Source organism: Vespa velutina, chromosome 14, assembly GCF_912470025.1.
Source record: "Vespa velutina chromosome 14, iVesVel2.1, whole genome shotgun sequence".
NCBI lineage: Eukaryota > Metazoa > Arthropoda > Insecta > Hymenoptera > Vespidae > Vespa > Vespa velutina.
The window spans coordinates 4,852,156-4,879,626 of record NC_062201.1 but is presented as its reverse complement, the minus strand read 5'-3'; the positions used below and the strand labels follow the sequence as shown (position 1 = coordinate 4,879,626).

Below are 27,471 nucleotides of genomic sequence, written 5' to 3'. Positions count from 1 at the left end.
AGCAACCTAGAGGTCGTACATTGACGTCGCCATAAAAATTAGATTATATATTATTGTCAACATTTCAAATGATTGGTTTAAAAGTCATCGATTAATATGCATTTTACAGAGGAATAAGAATCGTTGATTTGTTTATGGTAATAAAATTTCTAATTTGATTTGGACCAATCGCAAAGCATTATGATCTTACGGAAAGACCAATGACAGCGTCATCTTACAGAATATCTACGAATTAACGAATGTATCAACGACGTCAGCCTTAATGTCTGTTATGGCGTTTATAAGAAGCAGCTGCTCGCGTTGCTTCAAAATACCGGACTTGTAGTAAAAAGTTCGTTCGAAAAAGTCGAATCTTGTATTGTTCGATAAAAAAGTTTCTATTTTTTAATTTTTGTGTTAAGTTATCCGACAATATGACGGACTTGACGGAATTGAGAATGAACGTGGCTGCGTTGAAACGCGTTGACCCCTACGTGAAGGATATTCTAGAGACAGCGACTCATGTAGCTTTGTACACTTTTAATGGAGATAATAACGAATGGGAAAAAACTGACATCGAGGGTGCTTTATTTGTTTACTCTCGGAACGGCGAACCGTACAATAGTATTCTCATTATGAATAGGTATTAAATCTTTGTTTTTTTTTTTTTCTTTTTTTTCTTTTTTATTACATATTATAATATATATATATATATATATGTACATAGATATTTATATGTATATGTAAATGCACATGCATATGTAGGATTTTACGCTTTACTTATATTTATTCATAGGTTGTTTCTTTTTACCTACACGATCTCTATTTTTACAGATTGAATACAAATAATTTAGTAGAACCAGTAACGCAAGGCCTAGACTTACAATTACAAGCACCTTTTCTATTATATAGAAATTCACGGTGTAATATTTATGGTATTTGGTTTTACGACAAAGAAGAGTGTATACGTATAGCAGCCATGTTATATAAACTCGTTATGGAGTCAGAAAAAAATCGAAAGGCAGCTAACAAACCTTCCATTCAAAATAAAAAGAATGCAGGGTCTAATGCGAATAATGTGGATATATTTAGTATGCTTAGTAAAGCTCAAGAGGATTTCAATACGAACAGAGCAAATAGCGGAGGTGGTAGTACTAAACCATCTGAAACCAAGTCCCCTACCAATACCCCTGCGACGGATAATAATTCTGGACCTTTTGCGGCTCCATTAGGTCCTGATGTTACCTCGCAAAGTGTAATGGATTTCTTTGCGAAAGCTAAAGTTAGTATTTATTTGATCATTTTGACGCAGTAAGCGTCATACTACTATTCGACATGAAATTGTTAATATGATTTTATTGGTTAGGTAAATACTGGACATTTCAAAGCCGGTGATCAACCTACCGCTATAAATACAGGGACAAATGAAAATAAGCCATTACTATTGGCACGTTTAATGTCTCATCCAGCAGCACATACATTAGAACATATCGAAAAACAACAGAGATCGATAACTCCACAACCATCGACATTGCAATCACAAACACCTGCTGCTTCTACGACATCGATTAACGTAGCTAGTATAACTTTGTTAGGCAGGTCTAAAAGACGGAACAAAACTGTTTCCCAAGACACGGCGATGTCTACGTCAGCATCAGTTTCTCAAGATCTTCAGCCATCGGTAAACCAAAGCACTAGTGAAACAAACGGTTCATCTGGATTTCTTAGGATACAATCACCAACAAATACAACATCTTCTAACATAACCAATCATCAAACTTCAAATATTATTACACCTAGCAATACAAATCCTCTTGCATCTTTATTTGCTCATGTATCAGGCAACACAGTAAGGATAATTCGCAATTATCTTTTCTTTCTTCCTTTTTTTTTTTTTTATTTCTCTATTTCTACTTTTTCTATTTAATTATCTATACAAATCTGTTATTCAACGTAGGCTTCAGAAGATATTATCACGACTCCAGCTTTATCGGGTACGGGATCAGCACCTGCATTGATACCTCCTGTAATGTTTGCGGCCCCGAGTCCTGCGGAACCATTAGCTAGGCCATTAGAACCGCTGACAAGGAATCAGCTGCTTCAAGCTTTTAATTATCTCTTGAGAAGTGATCCAGATTTTATCAACAAACTTCACGAAGCTTACGTTAAGTCGTTCGGCGAAATTGTCTTCTAAATACATACTACAAAAAAAAAAAAAAAAAAAAAAAAAAAAAAAAAAAAAAAAAAAAAAAAAAAAGAAAACTACAATTTGTAAGCGATTAATAAAACGCATCATGCGGGTTGTGATTATCGACTGACGATATGATCAAGAGAATTTGATATTCCTAAGTTACATATGTGTACATAATATGTCATGCTTGAAATTCGATTGACATTAAAATAGCCGATCACCCAATTCGGGAGAAAAGGCAGGAATAAATGAAAATATATATACCTTGGAACAGTATTTTTATAAACTAAAATGTTTTCTTCTCCAGAACGAATTAGAAGTGCGAACGGAGATTAATTAAACGTGAAATATGAGTGATTATTACAAAAGAAGGACTTGGATATGAGAGATTCTGTACGATTTCAAACTGTGATGCCAAAACATTTATATTATACTAGCGTTTTATGATTGCAATTTCAAATCAGGATAAGAAGATTTTTTGAGCCGATCAAACAAATGTATGTTTTATAGAGTAATGACGTACCCTTCCCATATATCGGGTATTGACGTGGTATGTATATGTAATTCCTAAAAGAAGAAAAAAGAAAAAAAGAAAAAAAAAGAAAAAAGAAAAAAGATCAAATAAATAGAGATGCAGTATTGAAAAAAACCTTCCGTTATATTTTCCTAAAATTCTTTTATATCGAGTTATCCCTCGCGAGAGTCGTATGTACCACAAAGTAGACTCGCGATAAAGGTCGAATAACTTTACACAATAATATTAAGTCATACTATCACAATATAAATGTTTATATGGAATACATTTAGAAGTGTGCGATAAATACGCGCTGGACGATCAACGATCGAACGTTGCAAAAATGCCAGTATGTTCATGGAGTAGTTGTTTTTTTTTTTCGGCAATCATTCGTTTGTTTTCTCCTTTACATCATATTTTCTATCTTTTACATAACAAGGCACAGTCGTAACATTACACGTCATCGCTTTTTCGTCGTACATTGCGATGTTATTGATTTCTGCTTAGAGAAAAATCGAGCTTTCCAGAATAATCTCGATCGTATTAGCTTGCATTATATCTCTTGCACGATAATTATTAAGATATTAAAGATAGCTAATCAATAGCGAAGTAGAATACAAATAAATCTATTTACAAGTTGTCGTTTAACGCTACTAAAAATGTGCGTTACAATATGTAACTTACACGTTGCATATCTTTCACTCTCTCACACATTCTCTCTCTCTCTCTCTCTCTCTCTCTCTCTCTCTTATCTATTTTATAAAATAATCGCCTCCGTCGGCGTATTCATATAAAAAATGCGACGATAAGTGCGCGAGTAACGGGTCAATCATAATTTACAATTAAAAAGACGCTTCCCTCGAAGGATTCACAGCCAAGTAGAGCCAGGACAGCTCGCTAGCTTCTTACGTATGTAGTCTTAATTAATTACTCGCTAGGACGCGATTTATAAAGAAGTGTCTTTGGATCGCAAGTTCATTAATTATTTTCTTATTTAAACGAGAGGCACTTTTGCTGGTCCCAGTAATGGCGGCCCGTTATCTGCCGTTCTATGACCTCCGAGTTTGTCGCCTTGCAGAGGTATTGGCTGAAGCAATCTGATCGCAAGACTAGCCAAGACCAAGAGAGCGATTAAGCCACATATTGGAACGGCTATCGTCGCGGTTTTGAACCAGCTATCCGACGACTGACTTCCGTGTCCGGTTGGTTGTACTGGTCCTAGGTACGCACGTTGCTCGTCCAGTAATACTAAAAAAGAAAAAAAAAAAGAAACAAGAAAAAAAGATCCCATAAGTTTATTATTTGTATTTACTTATAACGAATAAATAGAAAAGAATAGACGAGCGAGTAATGTCGGGAAAAATGATAAAAGTCATCTGAACCTTTAACGTAAACGTTAAAAATGCAAACAAATTAAATATAATCACGAATGAGTCACAAAACCGATACGTTTGACGCCAAATGGATTAGCTGTTAAATTATTACGTCAGCTTTTCTCTTTAAGCTCGTATTTATCGTCTATTAGATAATCAATTCTATTCCTACAAACAGTGGAACTTTAGAAAATAATTGAATCTTTGATATCTCTATAAATTTTACATGTAAGAGAGAAAGTGGCTTCGCGATGTGATAATCAGAATGAGAGAACGAACTAACCTTGAAGAGTCTTGTTTAGTCTGTTTCTCATCGCAGGGCTGTCTACGTGATTGCAGAGATCCTGCTCGCAACAAATGAATCCCGTAGGACATTGTTGTTCTTTGAAACTCTTGTCGAGACAACCGCTGTAAGCATTATGTTCCGTCCTTGATAAGGATGAACCAACATTCGAGGGTAATTCGGTGAAACAACCTCTACCGCGACACATATATCCTTGTGGCACACAATCTGGTTGATTACAATAACAACGAACCTCGCCTGCGTCGGATAATTCTGTAAATAAAATATTTTTATTTTATATGTAGAAATACATTTATGATAATACGACGAATAAACGTGTATGTTCTAACACATATAAAAGTATAAATATTCGAAAGCAAAAGAATAATTATAAATGAACGACGTGTTGTTAACAAAATGAAAAACGTAACTTTCGTAGAGGTTCGAAAGAAGAGAGGTAATAAGATCAACAGAGACAATTTTCCATCTCGGTGTTTCTCGATCAACGTATCACGTAGAGAACGTTTTCAATTCGTTAACTCGACTCGATTCGTAAATCAGTTAGAATATCTGGAAAGGATCCGAAGGAAAAACAGGCGGTACACGCGGTACATCCGCGGTAACCGCGTGCTCGACGTAAAATAAATATACAAGCGTTCGCGTACCCTCTACCTTTCTCTCTTTCTCCTTCTCTTTCTGAAGCGTGTTAATGAGAAGGAGGAGAGCTTGCGAAATAAACACGGAGACGCGGAACAGTCCGCGTCCGATGACTAAACCCACACGAGTGTCTTTTTATTTATTATGATAATAACGCAAGGCCATCTTTTTTCACGACTTTTATAATCTCTCTTTCTCCCTCTTCTTTCTTGTTTACTTTTCTCTCTCGAACGAGTTTCTATCGCTAATAAGCCAAGAGACGTTCTCTCGAGCGTTCCCTTCTTATCCCTGTTCCTTCTTCGCTCTTCCCTACCCCTTCGTCGACGTGGTCCAGCTCATCGTGGAATAAAAAACGCTAAAACAGCCGAGTCACAAAAGAAAGAGCAAAGTAGAGAGAATATATGGAGAAAGGCATGCGGGGCGGTCTCGTCGTTGCGTGCCTTCCTTCTCTCTTTTTCTTTCTCTCTCTCTCTCTCTCTCTCTCCCTCCTTCTCCTACTCCCACTCTCTCTCTCTCTCTCTCTCTCTCTCTCTCTCTCTCTCTCTCTCTCCCTCTCGCTTGTTTCTCCACGGATGCTCACTCTCGGAGGCTCTCACGAGTCTCTCTCAGAAGAGGCTTTGAGCTGAAGATACTCGGTGTTTGTATATGTGGACCCCGAAGGATTTCGCGCGTGTATATGCGCGCGCTCGCGCGCGTCTTTAAAATAAAAAGAAGAAAAAAGGGTTAGCAGCGGGAGGTCGAGAGGGCCGAGCAAAAGAGAGATACGACCGACAAGTCCAAGCCCGAGGAAGGCCCGTCCGAAAACAAACAGACTGCTTCGTGGGGCCGTTCGTTATGCGCCCATGGCATATTAATTATTTCCCGATAAGCTGTCCTCCTTCCTTTTCTCTTTTCTCTTTTCTCTCTCTCTCTCTCTCTCTCTCTCTCTCCCACCCTTTCTCCGTCTTTCTTCCTTTATCCTCTTCCATTCTATCCTTTACTTTTCTATCCTCTCCTTCGTATGCTTCTTGCCTGCCTCCGCGTCTTTGAAACAGCCGGACGCGCATTATGCGAGAAATGCACGCGGTCAACGCGAAAGGGAAAGAGGTTGCGTCGATATTTTCGGATCGGCACAATCGGCCGCTCCACATCTAAAAGATGAAAAACGACGAATCGAGATTTGGAATATAGTCATAGCCAGCAGTCGCATGAGAACCTCCTTCTTCGGGATTTAACATTTATTTTTATACGTCAACTTGCCCCAACAAAATCGTCCTCCCTTTCTCTTTGGAAAAAGTATTTTCTGCTAATGACGCTTCTTCGGAAGTGTAATTCAAATCAGCGGCGTAACACGCCCTCTGGAGATAATGAGTCGCACGTTTCAAACGTGGACATGGTCGTAACCAAGAGAGAGAAAGAGAGAGAGAGAGAGAAAAAGTTAGGAAGAGAGGAACAGAGAGGACTTGGGATGACGAAGAGAGGATGGAGGATTCGAAGCGGAGAATAATCAACGTGAGGCAAAAAATTCGGTACGCTTTCGATACGCTCAAGGGACGTTCCTTCCATATGTTTTATGCTCGTAAAACTGTCCTCTCTTATACACCCCTTTCTTTTCCCTCCCACCCCCACCCTTTCTATTCCCCTTCATAATGCATCGACAAACATTAAATCTATTCGTTCGTTCGATCGATCAAACTTTTCAATTTCTTCTCGATTGATCCTAAAGAACTTGTAAACGGCAATGGTGTTCGTCAGAATGAATTTAATCTTAATGAATGGTTGTACAATTTTTTTTTTCTTTTTTTTAAATATTTTTGAGAACATCGTCTAAAACGAAAGAAAATTGTGAAATATTTTAATCGTCGATGAAGTTTATCGCCTTTGTCGATGATCTTTGTGGCGTTCGATTCTATGACTGGTACGATGATCCGGCATAGAACTCAACGCGAGCTACGCGGGAGAGTTTGAGAGCGAGAGAAAGAGCCTGGAGGACGGGAACTCGATTTGAACGAGCTCCGTTGTACATGCAATTAGAAGAGCGACGACCTACGTACGATATGCGTGTGTACGTATGCATGTATCTTTTGCTACATATGTATGTGTACGTACGCGCGATATGTAATACTCGCAACTCTGGCAGAGGCCGGACGAAGGAACGAGCATCGGGAACGATAAAACTAATGAGTCTCTCTCTCTCTCTCTCTCTCTTCCTCGCTATATGCCTGAGGATACAAGGCTCTCTCTTCCTTTCTCTCCACATATCTCTCTCTCTCTCTCTCTCTCTCCCTCTCTTACTCTCTCTCTTTGAACTCCCATAAATAAGCGTATCTACATAAGACGTTTCGTAAATTCACGTGATTGCGTAATTTCTCATACATACGTTTTATAAGAAAGATAATAACGTTAGAAATGATTTCACACTGTATAACTTTTGTTTAGAATCTAAGATGATCATCGTCGAGACGTGCAATCTGTTCTTTGTCCCATTTGCATCGTAAAATATTACTTTTTAATGAGATTATTTACTCATTATTTATTTCGACGTTTGCGATCGTTATTATAATAAAGACAACGTGATATTTCAATGAAAGAAAGAAGCGATTTTTTTTTTCTCTTTATATCGAAGTCGAATTATTTTCGTTTGAGTCGAGAGTGGACGTGGTTCAGGAGCTTTGTATCTTGTTTTCTTAATTAGTTCATTAGGGGCGAGAGATACGATAGATGGAAAGAAAGAGAAAAAGTGAGATACAGAGATTACTTCGCGAATGTTTCTGCGTATATACTGATACAAACAGAGAGAAAGAGAAGGAGAGAGAGAGAGAGAGAGAGAGAGAGAGAAACAGAGAAAGAAAGAATTAAGGGTTCTTTTTCAGGGTTCTCATTCCTCTTCGCTTCCGTCACGCGCAATGGGTCTTTGTTCGATCGTCGCCAAAGATACGATCTCTTGGAAACGAGCGAAGAGACGCCGAGCTCGATCCGATCCGATCGTTTTAATTGTACGAACGTATATGCGATCTTCCTTTTTATCCCTCTTTTTTACTCTCTCTCTCTCTCTCTTCCTCCCTTTCTGTCAATTTTTCTCGTTTATTAAAACAACTTGGCACTTGGCCAGTACCGTACGACATAGCCAGCATTTTCTTGGAAAAGTATATACGAGTCGAATTCAACGAGCTGCAGCAACCGAGACGAATAATGAATCGGATTAATAAAAGACTCGTCCATGTCCCCTGAGAATTCTTCAAGATGATAGTGCAACAAAGTTGAATCAAGAGAAATTACGTTAATACGAACATTTTCTCAACTTGTTCATATTTCACAGAAATAAAAATTAATTTCATACGTGTAGACATAAGTATATACATATATATATATATATATATATATATGCTTATGTATGAGAGAGAGAGAGAGAATTGAATTCGCTTGATTAATAGTATGACGTTTATAGACAGAAGGCGTTATCGAGAGAAAGTAAAAAAAGTGCAGACACGAATCGTGTGATTACGATCGTTGGTTCGCGAGACACCTGTTCGACGTACCTGCACGCAAGAACGAAAGCCTTACGATGCAGGACGGTGAATAACTTTAAAAGAAAAGTTCGAGGGAACGATGGCTGCAAGTGCATAAAATACATAAATGACAGGAAACTAATGTCATATACATATATATGTGTGTGTGTGTGCGTATATAAAAATATAATAAATATTAACAATAGTAATTGTAAAGAAATAATCTAATAATAATATTGCGTAAAGTTATTTAAAGAATCCTTTTTCTTAAAGACAAAGAACAAAAAGAAAAAAAGAAAAAAGAAAATATACCTGTGAAAAGAAAACAGTCAAAATCGAGAGGAGAATGATTAAGAGAGGATGAGTATGCATTTCTAATGTGCTTTGGATGGTTATCGTAACAGAGTAGCCGCTAAAATAAATCATACGGGGGAAGGGGGGATATGTCAGGGTAAAGAAAGGAGTGTCGAGGTTCCGGAAAGTCGTTGGAATTGCTAAGCTCGCCGTCGAGAATAAAAAAAGTTAGCTGCGTTGATTGTCTGATCGATAAAAAGTTACTCGAAGAAAGGATTGATGGTTATTACATGATACTAAAGACAAAGAGATTGAAAGACTCTAAAAATGTGTTAATCCAAGTCAAAATGTACTCTTTACATGATTAAATAAATAAATAAATCATTATTATTAAAGTGATCTATATAAAGAGACATTTCGTATGGTAAATAAAATGACGAGATAGAGATTTGAAATAAATTATGTGACTTATCCCGTATAGTTAACGATCGTCCATCTGTCTCTCAATCTACTATACGAATATTATAATATTGAGATCGTATAAAATGAAGGTACACGTTCGTAAGGTACCGATCACATCGGCAAGATTGTAGCGAGTAGTCTCGAGAATAATGATTGCGAATAAGAAGGGACAACGGCAACGTGGAATTAATAATCCACTACAACGAGACAGTGCGAGAGGGAGAGAGAGAGATAAAAAGAAAAAAGAAAAAAGAAAAAAGAAAAGAGAGAAGAAACGATCAATTCCATTTAATATACTCGAAGGGTAACACGAAAGTGCGCGATATAATTTTGTACTCTCGTCTGTTCTACGCTACAAATCGTGAATAAAATGAGCAGCAGGAGCAGACAAGCCGAACCAAAGTAGTCACGAAAAATAATGATCGGTAGTAAAAGGAGAACTGGGTAGCCCACGAATTTGAGAAAGGAATGGATGAGTCCTCTTAAAAATCAGAGAGGTCTGTCTTGCTGCTGTTCCTGCCTTTTGTAAGCTCCGCAGGAGGCCTACCAAAGTTTTATCGTACCTACGGATATTCTGAAGCTTCTTAAAGAAAAAAAGAAAAGAAAGGAGAAGAGAAAAGAAAAAGAATAGAGTTATTAAGAGGTATGTATAGTTGAACAGTAGAATCCAACCATAAGGTCTTTTGAACGATAAAATGTCTCCGCGTTGGTAAACGATATTCCGTAATAACACGCATAACATTATTTTCAAGAATGACGTTTGGGTGAGTCGAAGAATAAACCTTTAATTAAACGATGATTTATACGTGATTATCTTAAAACAAACTGAAACCAACGAATTTATAAACATACATTCTTTATGACCGTGAAACCTCTTCATAGCGTTTTTCGTATTGCGTGATCGAGACTCGTTAGTGGATTGTGAAATTAATTTCATGGACTATAATCGACATATTCATTTTCTTAACGTAATGAAGTAGATAAAATAGTAAATATGGCGATAGTTATGTTTATAGTTATTTCACGTGCACGATACTCTTTAACTCGTTTTAACTAAATGATTTTTTCTCCTTTTTTGTTTTTTTTCTTCTAACGTTTAACGTCAAGTTAAAAGATATATCGATGAATAAAGTAGTCGAAAAATTTTTCGATCCTCTTTGGATAAATATAACGCGAATGCAAAGTAAAGGAGATGGTCCTGGACGACAAGTGCGCCCACGTACGTATAATGTCTCGGTTGCTTTCGATTCTTCGTCTTTTTTTTTTTTTTTTTTTTTTTTTTTTTTTTTCTTGGATGACCGAAAGCCGGTCTTTGCTCAGTGGTTCGTCTTCAATAAAGGTTTTGTTCTTTCTGTTTGGACTCCGTTGAAATTTTGTGCCCTCGACTGGATTCCATCGACGGCAGGGAAAGAGAGATGGAGTTGAAGAAAAGGGCCGATTAGGTTCTTTTATTTACACTGACACGAGAGAAATCAATCCACTCGAGGCGAATCCATCTTCCTTTCTCACGCGATTTATCTCAGAGAAGTCACGTGGATATTTCCTCCGCGTTCCTTCTCTTCTTCTTCATTTGAGTTGAGTTTTGATTAGGAATAATAAAAGAAATGTATTTAAAAGTCTGACATAACTTCGAAAGAAAAAGGGAAAATGATCGAAGGCGTTGGCAAAGACAACGGAACGATCCCTTAACTCTTAAAGATTGCGAAACGCAAGGCGACAATATTGTAAAATATTTCGCACGATGCCAAAGCGAGTTTCTATCTATACGTGTGTACGTATTTTTAGGAAAGTTCTTCGAAAGCGCAAGATCTCCGCCAGCAAGCAAGCGTTCAACGCTTGACGGAAAAAATGATTTATCTAGCGGCAAATCTGCAAGGACATTTATATTCCGCGTTGAAGCAGCAACGCGTTGACCGTTAAATACGATGTTGGCCTTAAATTTTTCTTTTACGAATTTTTTAAGCCAGTTGTCTCTAGCAAAGATTATTTTTCATTTTGCTCCAACTATTCATCGAATGGTGAGAGCGTTGACGCGAGAAAAACCATGAAAATTTATCGATATTGTCAAGTGCGCTATACGTACGCTGTATAATAAAAGGAAACCGCTTTTACGGTGCCACTCCTATATTACGTTGAGTAATTCGATTATAAATCTAACTTTACAGATACGAAACATCGGCTATCGAGAAGTCCGATTTATTTCTAGGTACTCGGCCGTCAAATTGTTTCATTATTCGAAGAAAAATTATAAACTCGCTTTGTTACTTTCAATTTCTTGAAAAATCTCTTCGATTCCATTGTTGTCCGTTTAAAAGAATTCATATTTATTATTACAATATTTATTTCACGTATATCCTTATGGAATTTCTTGATCGTTCCGAATGGATGGCTTAAAAGAGTTGTCTTCGACCTTCAAATTCTTCATGGAAATTTTGAAAAATGTCGTATTTCTTTTACGAAAAACAAATTCTTGTAAGAGAAATTACTCGAGAGTTAAACTTAGCACAGGTATACCTGAGAAGAACATGAAAATATCTCGACGAAAGATCGTACTTCTGCGTTTCGGCTAATTTTCCTTTCACAAAGGGACGCACAATCCGAAAGCTGTATTTGCGTTGGGACCTGTAACTATCAACTACGAGCACCCGGCTATTAAGGATTGTAGGGTAGACGAAAGAGGAGAGGAAGAGAGTAAAGGAGGGCGGGTCGACTATGCGGGGTGGCAATTAGCAAGAACAATAGGTATCTTGGGCCATTCTTTCTGGGAAGTAGGTGGGTCCTTTTTGGGCCCTTTTGCTCTTTCCCTCTCTCTCTCTCTCTCTCTCTCTCTCTCTCTCTCTCTCCCTCTTCTTCTCTGTCTTACCTTCCGTAGACTCAGGTATATATTACAGGGACCCACCGACCGAATATGGTATATGTATAGCCGGTTCTCTAAATACACGAGGTCCTGAAGATTTCGATGCTAGAAGACAGGTTCCTGATGTTTCCGAGCTCTCAGAACCCCATGATTAGCCCTACTTAACTCGGCAAGCATGAACGAGTATACTACGCCATCGGCAAGTAAAAGGTATTCTCATCAATTATATGCAATTGCCAAATTGCTGCAAATTACACGTGTGACTTTGTTTATTTTTTCTTCTTCTTCTTCTTCTTCCTTGCCGGACCATACGCGGTCCCTTTATGACGAGAGGATTCGAAATGATCGACGAAATTCGATCAAAAAATATCGTCGACTCATCCACCTTCTTCGGCATGAGAAATAATTTCGGTTAAGGGTTCGAACGTACTTTGCTAATGAACTCGAGCATGCTGGTAGATCAAAGTAACGTGACTAAACTTTTTCGTTCCTCGTTGCACATCCTTGTACGTATTCATCCTTCGTTCTTCATTTAAAATTCGTAGAATTAATTATGAAAGTTCAATACAAATATTGTATGTTTTCTTTTTTATATGCAAATGACCAGTCATTCGAAATTAATTAGACACGTCATATTCTTATTATAATACCTTGCCAAATGGAAATTGATGGGGTTGACATTGCTACCAAGATCGATCGATCAAGATCCAAATCGTACGACGATTCGCCGTTCATTTTTAGTAAAAAAGAAAGAAAAAAAGAAAAAAAGAAAAGAAAAGAAAATCAAGTCGAAGAGTTCTTCAGCGAAGTTTTGCTACCTGCGACGTGATGATGTCAGGTAAACGAACTGCTCGCCCGAACGGACTTGGAGATGCCGAAAAAGAACGTAACTCGCCCTGGGCTCCAGTGACGTAACTGTGAGATCACGAGAGGAGACAAGGGTACTCTCTCTCTCTCTCTCTCTCTCTCTCTCTTTCTGTGCTTTTATATCGGCACCGATGCCGACGGCTGTTGCTGTGGTACTTTGAGAAATGCACCGTGAAGTATGGAATTTTAATTAAATACAAAGGATCGATCGTACTTTCCGAGCATGTGCGTTTGTCTCTCTCTCTTTCTCTGGAGGTACGATCGCATCTTATTTACTTTATTTTCGATGCGAGTGTTTCTTCAAATGTATAGAGAAAGGGGGACAGACAAAGCGCATATTTTAATTTTACAAGATCAGCATCAGGTGAAAAATTTGGATCCATTAATATATTTTTTTCTATTCGAACATGCATTATTTATATACTTGCTTTTTTACTCCGCTTAAATTTATCTTGTCATATTTTTCTATGTATTCCTTCTTTTCTATCTACATATCTCTCTTGTATTACATATTTGTGCTCATGAGAAATAACGTTTTAATCAGATCATATTCTCTGTCTTTTTCCTTTTTGATCTCACAAGAAAGATTTGCGACAAACGGTGAACGCGTTACGACACCAAAAGGCAAATTGCAATTTGCGTGCACCCAACCGCGCAAGATTAGCCGTACGAGCTTAGAATAAAACACACCCGTATGCGTATATACCTACATATATGATCTCCCGAAGAGAGGACAAATATGTTTCCCCTCTCTTTTTCTCTTTCCTCTTTGTATAGAATAACGCGTGCCTACGTTTATACAGAAGCACGATCGAACCTGGCAATGATTGCGCGTAACGAATAATCACGACATTGACGATAAAAATATTGATCGACGAGGCCTTTCATTATTTATCCTTGTGTGTCCTTTATTAATGCGCGCACATACGCATCGTACGTTCAGAGAGAAATAATTATAGGATTTGAGAGAGTATCCCCCACCACTCTTTTCATTTTCCTACGTTTTCCTTATTCTTAAAATATTTCATGTTACTCTAATGAATTCTTTTTTATCATTAATTTATTCTAATACATCGAATACGACAATGATCCTTATGATATAGTAATTAACTCTTCTATCGTATTAACTACACGCTTTTCGTTCTAGGAGATTTTAATAATTTTATGACTTAAATTGTTATATCGTAAATATCGTTATATAAATATTATACAGATGGATAAGATAAACGTATTAAAGGATTATTACTTGGGTCATAAGAGTGAGCCAAGATTAAAAAGATAATACGATGTGTGTAACGCAAAGATCAATTATTGTGCTCTCTATGAAAAGGTCGCCGATTGTTTTTCACGCTGGATGTTTACCACGTTACATAATAAAACAATGCCCGCTTCGAGATAACGATACGACCTGCATAATAGTAACGCGATCCCTAACGTAGCCTACTTTTATGCCTCGGTGAATTGAATATCTCAGCACTTCTCGCTCTAAAAATATGTCTCAGCGAATGTGCTAAATTCCAAAGCTCGATTTACATTCAATCAACGACGAAGAAGAGGAATGTCGTCGATCGATCCGTTTACTCAAGTTCGATTCTGAATCGTGTGGATTACGATGAAAAATTTGTATATTTAATCTACACCGTGAAAGAGATACGTAAACTATATCAGCCGTCGTTAAATCGATACATTATGCGAACGAGCAAGTTATAGAAAATTTTACTTCAATCTACGTATATATTTTATGTTGGAATTTTCAAAGAAAAAGATTTTTATAAAATTTCCAAACGAACATTTTTAAAGTTAATGCGATCTATGGGATTAATTCTTGAGAGATCGATCTGTCGCTAATCGAGCTAGAAGTGAACTTATTTATAGAAACTGTTTCGTGAAAATATAATCGATTCTACGAATGGAGCGTGGCGTCTTTTATTAATAGAAAACTCACGATGACTAACTCATAGAGGATGTGGAAAAGTTACATTAAGCATCGCTAATTATTGCTCGCTGAGCGAAACCTTAGCAATACTTAATCGCTAAGCTGTCAATGATTAAGTCATTTCATCCTGATATCTCTGAGTAATGGATACGTAGGTATGCATATAGGGTGTGTGTGTGTGTGTGTGTGCGTGTGTATGTGTGTATATGAATCGATCGATCGTCGTACAAATATAAATTAATTTTTCGACCACACATAGTGACTTTTAAGAATTTATTCCGAAGAAACGTTCATAAATTAGCTCTTCTGCGAATGTTTCGAGAAATAAATATTCTTTGCTTTCACTTTTCGTGATTCTTGGACGGCTCCATTAGAAATAAAGATCATTAGCATAAGTAAATTTTACCGAAGAGCATGAAAAAAAAAAGAAAAGAAAAAAAAGGAAAAGAAAAAAAAAGAAAAAGAAAACAAAAGGAATGCACTGTTTAACGTTTAGGTTGCGACGTAATTGATGTGGCTTTCCATATGAGATATGAAAGGAAAGCCGTCTTATAAATTTTTCATAGATTATACAGTAGCGTATATTCGTTCTCCATAATTATCACGATGTCAGTAGTGAAATGCATATATAAAAACAAGTTAATGCGTACTTGGAAATCGTGGCGTAATTTGAAAATTAAGTGTTGCAAGATTATCGAATATTTTTGTATTTCGCGTAGATAAACGGTCTATATCTTGAATGATTTCAATTTCTGACAATAGAAAAAAAATGAAACAAAAGAAATGATCTTTGAAATATTCTTTGTTAATAATCATAACTCATTTCGTAACATAATTCATTACGTAGCTTGACATTTCATAGCATCGATATTAATAGACAAGTGAATCATGCTGCGAAAGAAGGTGAAGGTGATTCCCTTAAGCGTTCCTTTCCCTTAGTATAGAATGAAAGAGAGAAAAAGTGATAGAGAGAAGGAGAGAGGGAGAACTTCGCTTATCTGAATGGGAGACTCTGTAGTACCTACAAGAAAAATGAGTAATACCTAACGAGGAAGCTTGAAAGTCCGGTCAATCGATCCAGTAGTGATCGTAGCCATTATTGGAAACTACACTGCTAAAACGTGATCCCGATTGGTGTCACGATCCCACAGTAAGTGTGAGATCTCTGTCCGATTGTTGCAGTAACGTTAAGCAGACATTTGCATTGCTCTATCATCGTGAAACATTTTCTCATCGATTCCAGCTAATGCATCGGATCTTGCAACGGAGAAAACTTAATTAATGATCGCGAGAAATCTTTTTCTATCATCCTAAGCATTATACAAATTATTTCGCAATAATTCTTCTATTTTACATATAGGACAATTTTGAAAGAAGTGATAATTAATCGAAAAAGAAATCATTCGATCGACTTATTAATTATTTAGTTATTAAAACAATTTTGGCACATCTATTGCATCATATTTCGAATGAAATCAAAACTAAGAAATCACTAGGTAGACCGATCTATGATCGGTCCAATTAAAAATCATTCTAATTCCTATGAATTTTTATTCCTTGTAGAGAGAAGGATATAAAAGAAGGAAAAAAAAAAAAAAAAGAAAATAGAGAGAATGACATGGTATCATCAAGTAAAATCGAAAAAATCTTCTCAATGACGATAAACAAATAATGGTAAGATGATTCGCAAAAGTGTAAAAGAGATGAAACGCGAACGAAGCGGAGGAGGATGAGGAGGAGTAGGAAGAGGAGAGGGGGGGGGATGGGGAAGGGGAGGAGGAATAGATAGAAGAAACCACGTTCGCGGGAGCCAGTTCATTTGAATTCGACGCATCTTGGCTCACGCGTATGCATACATGCATACCGCAGCGCTCGCGTGCGTGCATGCGTGCCTGTGCGCTGCAACATGTCGCATACGAAGCATTGTCATTAACATAACGCGCGAGTTAAGTGCCAGTCCGGAATATAGTACGGTTAACACGCCTCTCGTTGGAGTAATGATCTCTCGACGAAAATCAGAGGCCTTTCGATGATCTACGATCGATAATCGATGATGATAAATAAAAATTGGAGAGAAGGGGGGAGAGATGATGGGATAATAAAAAACAGTATATTCTTATGCGGACATGTTTTCTTATGGCTCTCTTTATGTCTCTTCTACGTTGACGTCAAAGTTGGCGCATAAAAATTATCTATAAAAGAATATTTCATTTTTCATATAAGCAATTTTTTTCATAATAAAAGATGTTGCGCAAAAATTATCTGCCATTATTGTCTCGTTTTAAGCCATTGGAAATAATGACGGTAATGCTTGCCGAGAATTGTATTGCGATATTTTGCATGGTCCGAGAGGATCATATATGAGGTACGTGTCATGCATTATCGATGAAAGAAGTCTTAGACCGCCACCCCCTTGGCGCCATTGACGTCGTTAATTCCATATGTGTGCTTGCTCCTACGATAAAGTATTCCGTGCGAACGATATGAATTGAGAAGAAGAAGAAGAAGAAGAAGAAGAAGAAGAAGAAGAAGAAGAAGTACTTATGTTGGTTGGATTAAAGAGAGAGAGAGAGAGAGAGAGAGAGAGAGAGAGAAATTCATGTAAAGTATTACAATGACGACGAATATGATCAAAAGATAAAAAGAACGAATTATTGAAATATTTTTATAAAATCGATTCGCCTTTAGCGATAATAAAATGCTGAATTACTCGTTATTATCGATCGAATTTTTTAGCTCAACATTCGTGATGGAAATTTCCGTAAATTCTCGAGAAACAAGAATCTGACGTATGTACGTATATCGGTCAGTGAATTTATCTGTTAAAAAAGAGGGTAAGAGTCCAAGAGAAATTGTAGATCGAACAAAGAAAAAAAAGAAATTCCTTCTCTCTCTTCCTGTTGGATCTTTCCTCGAAAGAAAATTTCCACGTGAATATTTATCTTATATTTATTATATTTTCACTTAATATAGGTAAGCATATGAGCTTGACGAGAGAAAACATAGGATAGGAAGAATGGAAAGGATTTCAAGATTTCGCGACACAAATTCCACGTTGAAACATCTAAAATTACATTCACGCATTTCAACTTGCTCGCCGTTCGCGTTCGAACATCTTCGAGTTAATGCAAATCGATTGGCTTCTTCTTTGGAATAAAAAATCGTCGCGTTGAAACCGCCCTTCTTTTGGCGGATCTCGTTAAACGACCTTGAAATGTTAATTCTGCCTAGGCCGTTAAACAGTGTTGAAGCATCGTTTGAGTACGTCCGATGGTTAGAACAAAAAAGAAAGAAGATGATCATGATGACGAGAGAGAGAGAGAGAGAGAGAGAGAGAGAGAGAGAGAGAGAGAGAAAGGTGGAAGGAGAAGCTGTCACCGAGCCAGGAAAATGAAATTCTCACTCGGGCAGTTAACTTTAGATCGACGAAACGACGATCTAAGAAGCTTGTACATACACGCGACATATCGTCGCGTCGAGTTTGCGTTAGCGCCCCTGCTTACTGCTGCTGAGCGGAGTCACGAGCGTAGCATATTAATTTCGTTAACACGTGTTAACTGGAAAGGGACTAATTAATCACACGATGGTGCTCGATCGATCGATGCCTTGATAAAGATCTCTCATTTTGTCATTATCTATCGAGGAATTGTATAATAAAGTTCTCATATGTTGAAGATAAGAAGTGTTAACTTTTAATAACATCGTCGAGATAATATTCGCAAAAATGCGTATTCATTACTAATCAAAGGAAGAATGTTACTTGGACATGGAAACGAAATCTTTTCTTTCTTTCCGTCTTTTCATCTTTTTGTTTTGTTTTGTTTGTTTTAATAAATTAAGATCGATCGATCGATCGATCGATCGAACGACTTTTTATCTTCGACTTATAAATAAACATTAGAAAGGAGACACGTTAGAGAGTGGAGATGAAGCGTTAACGGTCATACCACAACGACGCGACGAGATATGCACGCCAGTCTATCTACGTGTCCATTCGGCCACCGTATTGTTGGAGCAAGCTGCTCGATGCACGGAATTACAACGAGTTCGATACGACGGGCAATGCGTTTTAAGGAGAGCCGCGTGGTTATATTTGTCTCGCTCTCGTGAAAATATGTCGGTGGCCTTTGAAAAGTAGCCACGGGAAAACCATTCGATGTTTTCTCTATTTTTATTTCTATCTTTTACTCCTAGAAAGACGATCTTCGATGCATCGTCATTCGACTTTATGATCGTCTGAATATTAATAAAAGTGATTAAAGAGACAGAGACAGAGACAGAGAGAGAGGGAGAGAGAGAGAGAGAAAAGAAATACTGTCAGGTCAAAATTATACGGCGACTTATGCAAAATCAGCTCGTATTTTTAATAATTAATGCCGATATCACAGTTGAATTAATGATAATAATGTCTAACTTTCTTATCGAGAGGTTAACATATGCATTTTATTATAATACGATGCGATTTCTATTTCATTTATATTCATTTATATTCATTTATATTCTTTACAATACCTTTTTCAATAATAATGGTAAAGGTCAGGCGCTCGGTGTATATTAATGATTAGACATAAAATCGTATTAACTATCTTCAAGATAATTATTCCTAGGAACTGACCGCAACTAAGAAAAAATAATGATAAAGCTAGTTTTCTTTTGCCATTGCAATTGTAAATCGAAAGTATTATTAATCCATAGTGTTGTAGCCTGTTTAAGATTCACGATATACATATATATACATATATATATATATATATATATATATATGTATGTATGTATATATGTATATGTATGATATAAATTATTATACTTATCTTTTAAGCTCGAGAATTTTTTTAGGAAGACACGACGATTGATTGATAATATAAAATAAATTTCAGTTATAATTATATATTCTTATACATAAATGTAAATGTTTGTGCATCTTATCTTTTACTATTAGCCAATCATTAGTTTTATAAATACTATATAACTATTTTACATTAGTCACCTACTTACATAATCGTCATTCGAATCTCTACCATGTTAGAAAAATCCAAGTTCTTTATATTTACTTTAAAGTAGGATTACAACGTGGATTTCGTTTTTTCCTTTAAAAAGAAAAAGAAAGGGAGAGAGAGAGAGAGAGAGAGAGAGAGAGAGAGAGAGAGAGAGAAAAGAAAAGGATAGAAGGATAGAAATAGAAAAAGAAGTAAGATCATAGTAATTCCGAATGATTTACGAACGTTTAAAGAAACGACATGGCAAAGCTCTCTCGGATAGTTAAATGGTAGAGGCACAGACATCGTGAAACGAAGGAAACGATTGACATCTACGTGATCGCAATCGTAAAGGTATGAAGAAACTTCGCTTAGTAGTCGACATCTTCCGTGGCGCGTAATCGCGTCGTTAAAAGCGCGCCTTTGGGCTCGGCACGTCGAGCGTGCTCGGACTTTTGCACAATTCTAAATGGAAATGATATTGCGAATGGAAGGGAAAGCTCCATTGATTATTAACTTCGATCGACGAAACGAGCCATTGTTTTCCTTCGCAATCATTGCTCGCTAGATTATAAACTGTTTGTACGTACGAAAAAAGAAAAAAAAAAGGAAGAAAAGAAAAAAGAAAAAACGAAATAAAATAAAAAAAGAAAACTTACTATCTATACTTGAAATAGTATCTCTATCTAGAAATAATATACAATTAAATGTTAATACGCTTTCCCTCGCGATAAAATGAATTGCTTTCGTAATATATCGGATTACATATTTCGAATAATATTTCCATTCATTTGGAATGCAAAAATTGTATTAAAATAGTGCGGCATTGGGGAAAAAATTAAAACAAAAATTAGAATTATCTATTCTATTTACTGGAAGGCAAAAACGAAATGACATAATTTCTAGAAAAGTACTTGAGGTCGAAGGGTTAATGATCGGGTTCAACAGCGGCACTTATAACTGGTAACTCTCGAAAGAACGGAACGGACTTCTCGAAACGAAACGATGAAAAGCTAGTGAACTTTTACCTAGTAGAGCCACCATTCGTGTTGTTACAGCTCAGCACATACATACACGCGTGTGAAAGTGCAACGACGTTATGTGATATGCGACAATCCTCTGTTGGTTGTTACTTCCGTATACCAGGATATTATACGGTATATTAGATGGTCATTAATAACTAATACTACTACGCACTATGCATATTGTTCAGAAATTATTTCGAGTTAGAAATAAATTAATGACGATTTTGAGTAGGGATCTTATAAATATTATATGTGTATATATATATATATATATATATATACATATATATATATAGAAAAATATCGATTGCCTTCCTTAATTATACATTGATAACTTTATAAGTCGATACGATAGAATGCCATTTCGTGCACTTATTAAAGGAACTTTTTCACGCTTATTATAGAAAATCTATGATTATAGAGTCAGATCAGATCATTATATTATTATATGGAAAGATCTTACGTATTATTTTTTTTTTAGATGAAAACGCACATAACGAACCAAGTTCTTAACCATAGACTCCGTGACTTTATAACTTTTCTGTAATTAAGAATTCTAATCGAACTCAGTCTCGAACGTCATAGAGATGTACATACATATGTACGTATCTGCGTGATCGTATAAATGGAGCTTTTTATCTAGATATTTCTTACCAAGAAGGATAATTAAAATAAAAATAATTTAAATGACTTTATCGTTCGGATAAAATGAGCTAATCACGTTAGTATTCGTTTAAATCATTTTTACAGTAAAAACGATGAATATTTTTTATTTCAATTAGCGTACTTTTACCGTACGCTAGAGTGTTTAGAACGACGAAGCCGTTAACGAGCATCGTAATCTCTAATCCGAATCAAAGTGGAGAATCATTAAACGCGATACGAGCCATGTACGGCTCGTTGTTCCTTAATTGCGACGCGTCTATTTAAGAGAAGACGAAGAAGAACAAGAACGTCCTTCTACTGACATTATTTTGTGTACAAAAATATCATCTATTAGGTGTCCTTTGTGCGTATCAGAAAACTATATGTATATACGCCTGATCACCGTTGATCTATTTCTCTTTTTCGCTTTCTCTGGTGGTATCATAATGCGACGCGTACGTATATAACGTAAATTAATTAGAATAAAATATTATCTAGAGACTAATGGTAATTAGCGAATAAATGTAATTGTTTTTGTTTACCATGACAGTCAATATCATTCCAAGTAATTATAAAATGATCAATTAATTATTCACAGAGCATAAAGGAGTAAAATGGTCTATTAAAAGGGAAGATAAAATAAAAGAAAGGAAGATAATTAATGAAAAAAGAAAAGAAAGGAAAAAAAATAAGAAAAAGTAAAAAATGAAGAAAAAAGGATAAAAAAAGGAAAAAAAAAAGAAAGAAAGAAAGAAAGATAATAGTCTTATGGGCTGTAACTTATGCACGCTACTGTAACGCGGACACACGGACAAAGAGCCGCAACTCGTCACGCACCCGTGAACACTCGTGTGGCCGACAGGCGCCACCGGTGTATGGATGTGTGCGTGTATATTCCACTAGCGCCGTCGCCACGTAGGTGTGTACGCGTGTGCGTACGAGTCTAGACTACTCTCCTTGTCGCGCGAACAGGAGTATAGCAGCCGGCGGTCGGCAGTACACGCATGCGCCTCTCTCTGTGTGTGTGTGTGTGTGTGTGTGCGTTACTGGCTACGTAAGTTTCCAGCTGCTCTTTTAACAGCGAAATATATCCTGTGCGATGTATACGTAGAGGAGACGTATACGTGAGACGCCGGCGTTGCGTGCGCCATGTGTCGCGCGACTCTTAAAAGTATATACGTGCGTGGATGCGCACGTTAACTTGAATGAACTCGCATTATTCGAAACTGTTGGAACACCTGAAAGGATCTACCAAGTTTCCTATCATCATTTTTAAGTAATAATATAATTCTATCATTTCTGACGTCGAATAATATAAAAATATTCTATCATTCGAAATTTGACATTTCGGATTTATCGAAATTACACAATCAAAATTATATAGATGAAGTTTAAAATGAATATTTGTTTATTCAATCCTTCCTCTATGTATTCATTGATATCACGTCGACTGTTAATTTGAATTTGTACATTCCCTCGAAGCATAAGCCATGCCATAGGAGAACCGATCGCACCCACTCGTAATTCCCGGAAAGGCGTCGATCACGAGCGTAGAACCGAGTCGTTTGGATAAGCAGCGATAAGGGGTTCGAGAGAGAGAGAGAGAGAGAGAGAGGGAGAGAGAGATACATTTTCTAATAAAAAGTCAGGATCCGAGAACGAGCTAGCTAGCTAGCTAGCTAGCTTGGTCTTGGCTCCGAGAAACTCTGTTGCTCGAGTGAAATCGTTCTGGTGATGTGCACGCGCACACAAACACACGAATTGCATTACGTTGCATTTACGGATGCGATGTTAGTCGAACATAAAGAGGAGACTCGTTTGGCTACGTGCACATGCATACTTATACACACAGGGAAAGAGAGAGAGAGAGGACATACATGTTTTTTCAAGTACAATGCACAGAAAATGTTTTCGTCTTTCTCGAATATGCATATCTAACATAACACACATAAGTCTCGTGTGTGCACGCGTCAAACGTAATACAAACGTATACGTATATTATATTATGTACTCTGGTATTCACGCGCCTAGCTGGCGCCCGACATGCATAGTTTACAACGTCTCTTCCTAAAACTTACTATCGTGAGAACTCGTCAAATTTAAATATTTACTATTACTTCCGTTTCCCCTTCTCTTCTTCTTCTTCCTTTTCTACTTTCTTTTCTCCCTTTGATCCTTTTCCTCTTTTTTCCTTCTCATTCCGATATCTTACGCGTAAACGTACTCGTTAATAGTAGTAATAGTAAAATTCAATGACAATTTGCGTTTGTTAATTAAACAACTTGATTATTTTTCTACGTTTTATTATTATTTGAACGCAACGGAGCTTTGTGCGATTAAAAACATAAGTTGGACGCTTAAGAACGGCGTTCGAGTACTTTTTGAAGCAGCTGTATCCTTTACGATCTCTCTTCTTCTTTCTCGTCCTCTTCTTATCTGTCCTCTTTCTATCTCGAAACGTATTTATACGGAGTATCGCGGGCGCCACTTCGGTGGAAACGTAAATCCATCCATCGATCGTTCATCCCACGGATAGACGACGAGAGATCTCTCGCAAATGTTTTGCTAAACGTTCGAGTAAACGATTTTATTGTCAGATTCCCTCTCTCTCTCTCTCTCTCTCTCTTTCTCTCTTAATTTGAGAAAAAAAATCTCTTTCGGTGCTCGATCATATAAGAAAAAAAAAAGAAAAAAAAAAAAAAATTCAAATCACTCGAAATAATGTGCGCTTTAATTAGTCATGGGAAAGAATTAATTATTCCAAGCGTATAATTTTTTCCCCTCATTTTCTCTCTCTCATCCCCGCACACACACACACACACACACACACACACATACTAATACGTTGTTCTTTGAAAAAATAACAGCATAGTATCAGATAGCAAAAAATAACCTGGATTGTTTGATTCTCGGCGCCGAGTAGACCAGCCGTTCCAACAATTATTATTGTTCGCTTCGACGAGAATATGTAAAATGTGTTCGCATTTCTTGTTTACGTATAAAGTACTATTTGGCAAATTTACCAATAGCTTTTTAAACTCATGTTACACTCTATATACATACATACATACATACATACATACATATATATATATATATGTGTATATTATAAATCGTAGGACGTGTTAAAAAATCAAAACTCTTTCAATTTTTAATTATCCCTATAATAAACCGCAATTTTGTCAATATTCCCGAGATTAAACTCTTTGAATTCATTTTTAAAATAAGTGCGGGAATACTTTTGGCAAGTACGGCAAAACAAAATCAAATAGTTTGAAAAAATGTTATGGTCGATCTCGTGGATATTTCGATTCGGTTGTATTACGGGGAAACGTTATCCGCAAAAGTTTTCCACCCTTTTGCATTAACATCGAGGAGCGCCTATTTATATCTTGGCAATCGAATATCAGTAAAGAGCCAAAGTTCTCCTTGTAAATTCAAGCCATAAAGGCGACGAGGAGAAGAGGTAGGACGCGCCCATCTAGTCTCGCCTCCTTTTCGATCGAGCTTGTTTTCCAATCTTTTTAGAGTATATTATACGTGTAAGATGTCTCAGAAAAAAAAAAATCTTAATTTACGAAAAATAAGGATTCTATGAACATTCGATTCAATTCATTTCTAATATCGATTTCTTGATTTTGATCATTCGCAGAGATAATCTTGTACATCGTAGAAAACATTATTTTTATTTTATAATTACGAATTTTGTCAGTTCAGTTTTAATGAAACTAAAATCTGTATCGTCATCTTACTTATTAAGTTATTGAAATCATAATTAGTTGGAAACTTTTCATCTTTCACGTGCACGTATATACCATGATGCAGAGAACACGCGCTTAGGGTCGCACGTGCGCCCAAAGATACCAGAATAAACAAATCTCATTGGACGATACAACGAAAGCTTTAAGGGGGCCTCGGGATGAGTAATGCCGTTGACTTTCCCATAACAGTGTTTTCACACAATACAAAATACATAATGCATATTAAAATTATTTAAATCAAATTGAAAACTATTCAGATCAGGATTATCTATATCAAAAGGATTATATACGCACAATTGTTTTGAAAGATTTATATATCCCATTTTTCCTAAAAATTTTTACTAAAAACAAACATAATATTATCCATTCAACTCTTGGAGAGAGAAGACCGATATACAAAGACGTCGTATAATTTCACAATGAATCCTAAGTACTTTACGTCGATGAAAGAGAGAAAGAGAGAGAGAGAGAGAGAACGATAGAGAAAACAATACATACATCCTCCATCCTTTTTATTGTTCCAGAAATTGTAAATCTCTCTTGAGAGTGTTACACTGTTGACTGTCGTAATCTAACTGCTTATAAAGTTACGTGAACAGCTTTTATATATAAAACTGTCGTAAGAATCGTAAATATATACATATATATATATATATATATATAAAACTAATATCATAATAGACAGCTTACCTTTATCGTCCGACGATTTTCCTTCATTTTCGGAAAGCGCATCATAATCGGTAGAATCGAAATCTATGGAGGTTCCATTGGTGTAAGCCAAGATGATGCTCGTTATCATGGCGATAGTTAAAAAGTCCCAGGACAACATGATTGGCACTTTGATACGAAGAATCACAATAATTATAATAATGATTAGAAGGAAACAAAAAGAGATAATGATAGCGAAAGAAATGAAAAGGAAAAGATTCGAATCGGGAAGAAGATTAAAAAGAAAAAGAAAGAAAATGATGATGATGATGATGATGATGATAATTTTGATTGGTTATTCTTATCCGAACCACGTGGAATTTCTTCAATTTGATTGGATTCTAAGGGAAAGAAGCGATAAAGAGTTTTGTAATAACGATCAAGTTTTATCACTGACGTCGTCGATTTAATGTCGACGAGTTGGGTGACGAAGAAATAAAGAAAGCAGTAAATGTAAAAGTACAATGATTTGTAAAATAAAATCAAGAAGAGAAAAAGAGAAAGATAGAGAGAAAGAGAGGGGGGAAGAGAGAGAGATGCGTTACGAAGACGTTCAGGAAGAACAGATTTCACGTCCGAACTCGGCGCGCTTCGACGGCCGACTGACGAGTCTCCCTCTCTTCCCTTTCGACTTTGCTGTTCGAAAAGCGAATGCCGCCGCCGTCGGTCGGCTCGAAGCGAGTAAACGCAGCCGGCCTGCCTGCTTGCCTGCCTCTCTCGCGCACACAAGCACCAGCCGTTCTGCCAAAGAAGAACGTTCGTTGCTTAGTTTTTAAAGCGAGAGCGAGTCCGCCTCTTGCTTTGCGATATAGTGCTTCTTCTTCGTTCCCTTGTGTCTGTGTATCTCGTCTATCGTCGTCGTCGTCGTCGTCGTCGTCGTCGTCGTCGTCGTCGTCGTCGTCGTCGTCGTCGTCGTCGTCCTCGTCGTCCTCGTCGTCGCCGTCGTTCTCCTTGTACATTATACTAAATCGATGTCAATATTTTTTTCCAAACTATTTGAGAACACATATGTATACATGTATATATATATATATATATATACATGTGTGTGTGTGCGTGTATATATATTTGATAACTGTTATCAATAAGTTCAGTACAAAATTGAACATGAGAAAAAAGGAAAAACTAGAGAGAAGATTAGAAAATTTTTCATATCGAACGATGCAAATTTACTTATTTCATAATTCAGGATACTTACGATATTTAAAATGATAATAGTTAATCGATCACTCTCTATATAAGTGTATACACACATATCATAGAAAAGTGAGTAAATAAACAACTAGATCAACGTTCACCTCTCGTACTGTACACTCGCGTATCGTCGACGGGGCTCTGGCGAAGTAAAGTTTCTCCTTCTCTTTTCATACGACGGGAAGTGTAGGAATACTAGAGAGTGAGAGGGGAGGAAGAGGGAGAGAGGGAAAAGAGTGGCGCCTGAGCCCCGAGGCAATG

General features: G+C 36.8%; 2 protein-coding genes across 4 annotated transcripts; one reads left to right on the top strand and one right to left on the bottom strand.

Annotated features, from left to right (window-relative positions):
- Positions 1-226: 226 nt before the first annotated feature.
- On the top strand, positions 227-2,819 carry LOC124954094 (mRNA-decapping enzyme 1A). Of its 2 annotated transcripts, XM_047506469.1 has the most exons (5): positions 227-331; positions 402-622; positions 814-1,261; positions 1,346-1,828; positions 1,937-2,819. In XM_047506469.1, exons 2-5 carry the CDS (start codon positions 414-416, stop codon positions 2,171-2,173), a joined length of 1,377 nt encoding a protein of 458 aa, XP_047362425.1. In that variant the 5' UTR covers positions 227-331; positions 402-413; the 3' UTR covers positions 2,174-2,819. The 2 variants fall into 2 exon arrangements, with proteins under 2 accessions (XP_047362425.1, XP_047362424.1); XM_047506468.1 differs by having other exon boundaries at positions 241-622.
- Positions 2,808-27,365, bottom strand: LOC124954100 (BMP and activin membrane-bound inhibitor homolog). 2 transcript variants are annotated; one of them, XM_047506491.1, is made up of 4 exons: positions 27,215-27,365; positions 25,999-26,145; positions 4,341-4,613; positions 2,808-3,932 (listed from the first exon to the last, which is right to left on the bottom strand). In XM_047506491.1, exons 2-4 carry the CDS (start codon positions 26,135-26,137, stop codon positions 3,679-3,681), a joined length of 666 nt encoding a protein of 221 aa, XP_047362447.1. In that variant the 5' UTR covers positions 26,138-26,145; positions 27,215-27,365; the 3' UTR covers positions 2,808-3,678. The 2 variants fall into 2 exon arrangements, with proteins under 2 accessions (XP_047362447.1, XP_047362446.1); XM_047506490.1 differs by having other exon boundaries at positions 25,999-26,979; positions 27,215-27,341.
- Between the last annotated feature and the right edge of the window lie 106 nt (positions 27,366-27,471).

Coding starts and splice junctions, on each gene's coding strand:
- LOC124954094 (XM_047506469.1), top strand. CDS start 414: ATGACGGACTTGACGGAATTGAGAATGAACGTGGCTGCGTTGAAACGC. Junction 1,262..1,345: donor ATTTCTTTGCGAAAGCTAAA/GTTAGTATTTAT, acceptor TTTATTGGTTAG/GTAAATACTGGACATTTCAA. Junction 1,829..1,936: donor CTCATGTATCAGGCAACACA/GTAAGGATAATT, acceptor TATTCAACGTAG/GCTTCAGAAGATATTATCAC.
- LOC124954100 (XM_047506491.1), bottom strand. CDS start 26,137: ATGTTGTCCTGGGACTTTTTAACTATCGCCATGATAACGAGCATCATC. Junction 4,614..25,998: donor AAAATCGTCGGACGATAAAG/GTAAGCTGTCTA, acceptor TTTTATTTACAG/AATTATCCGACGCAGGCGAG. Junction 3,933..4,340: donor ACTAAACAAGACTCTTCAAG/GTTAGTTCGTTC, acceptor TTTCTTTTTTAG/TATTACTGGACGAGCAACGT.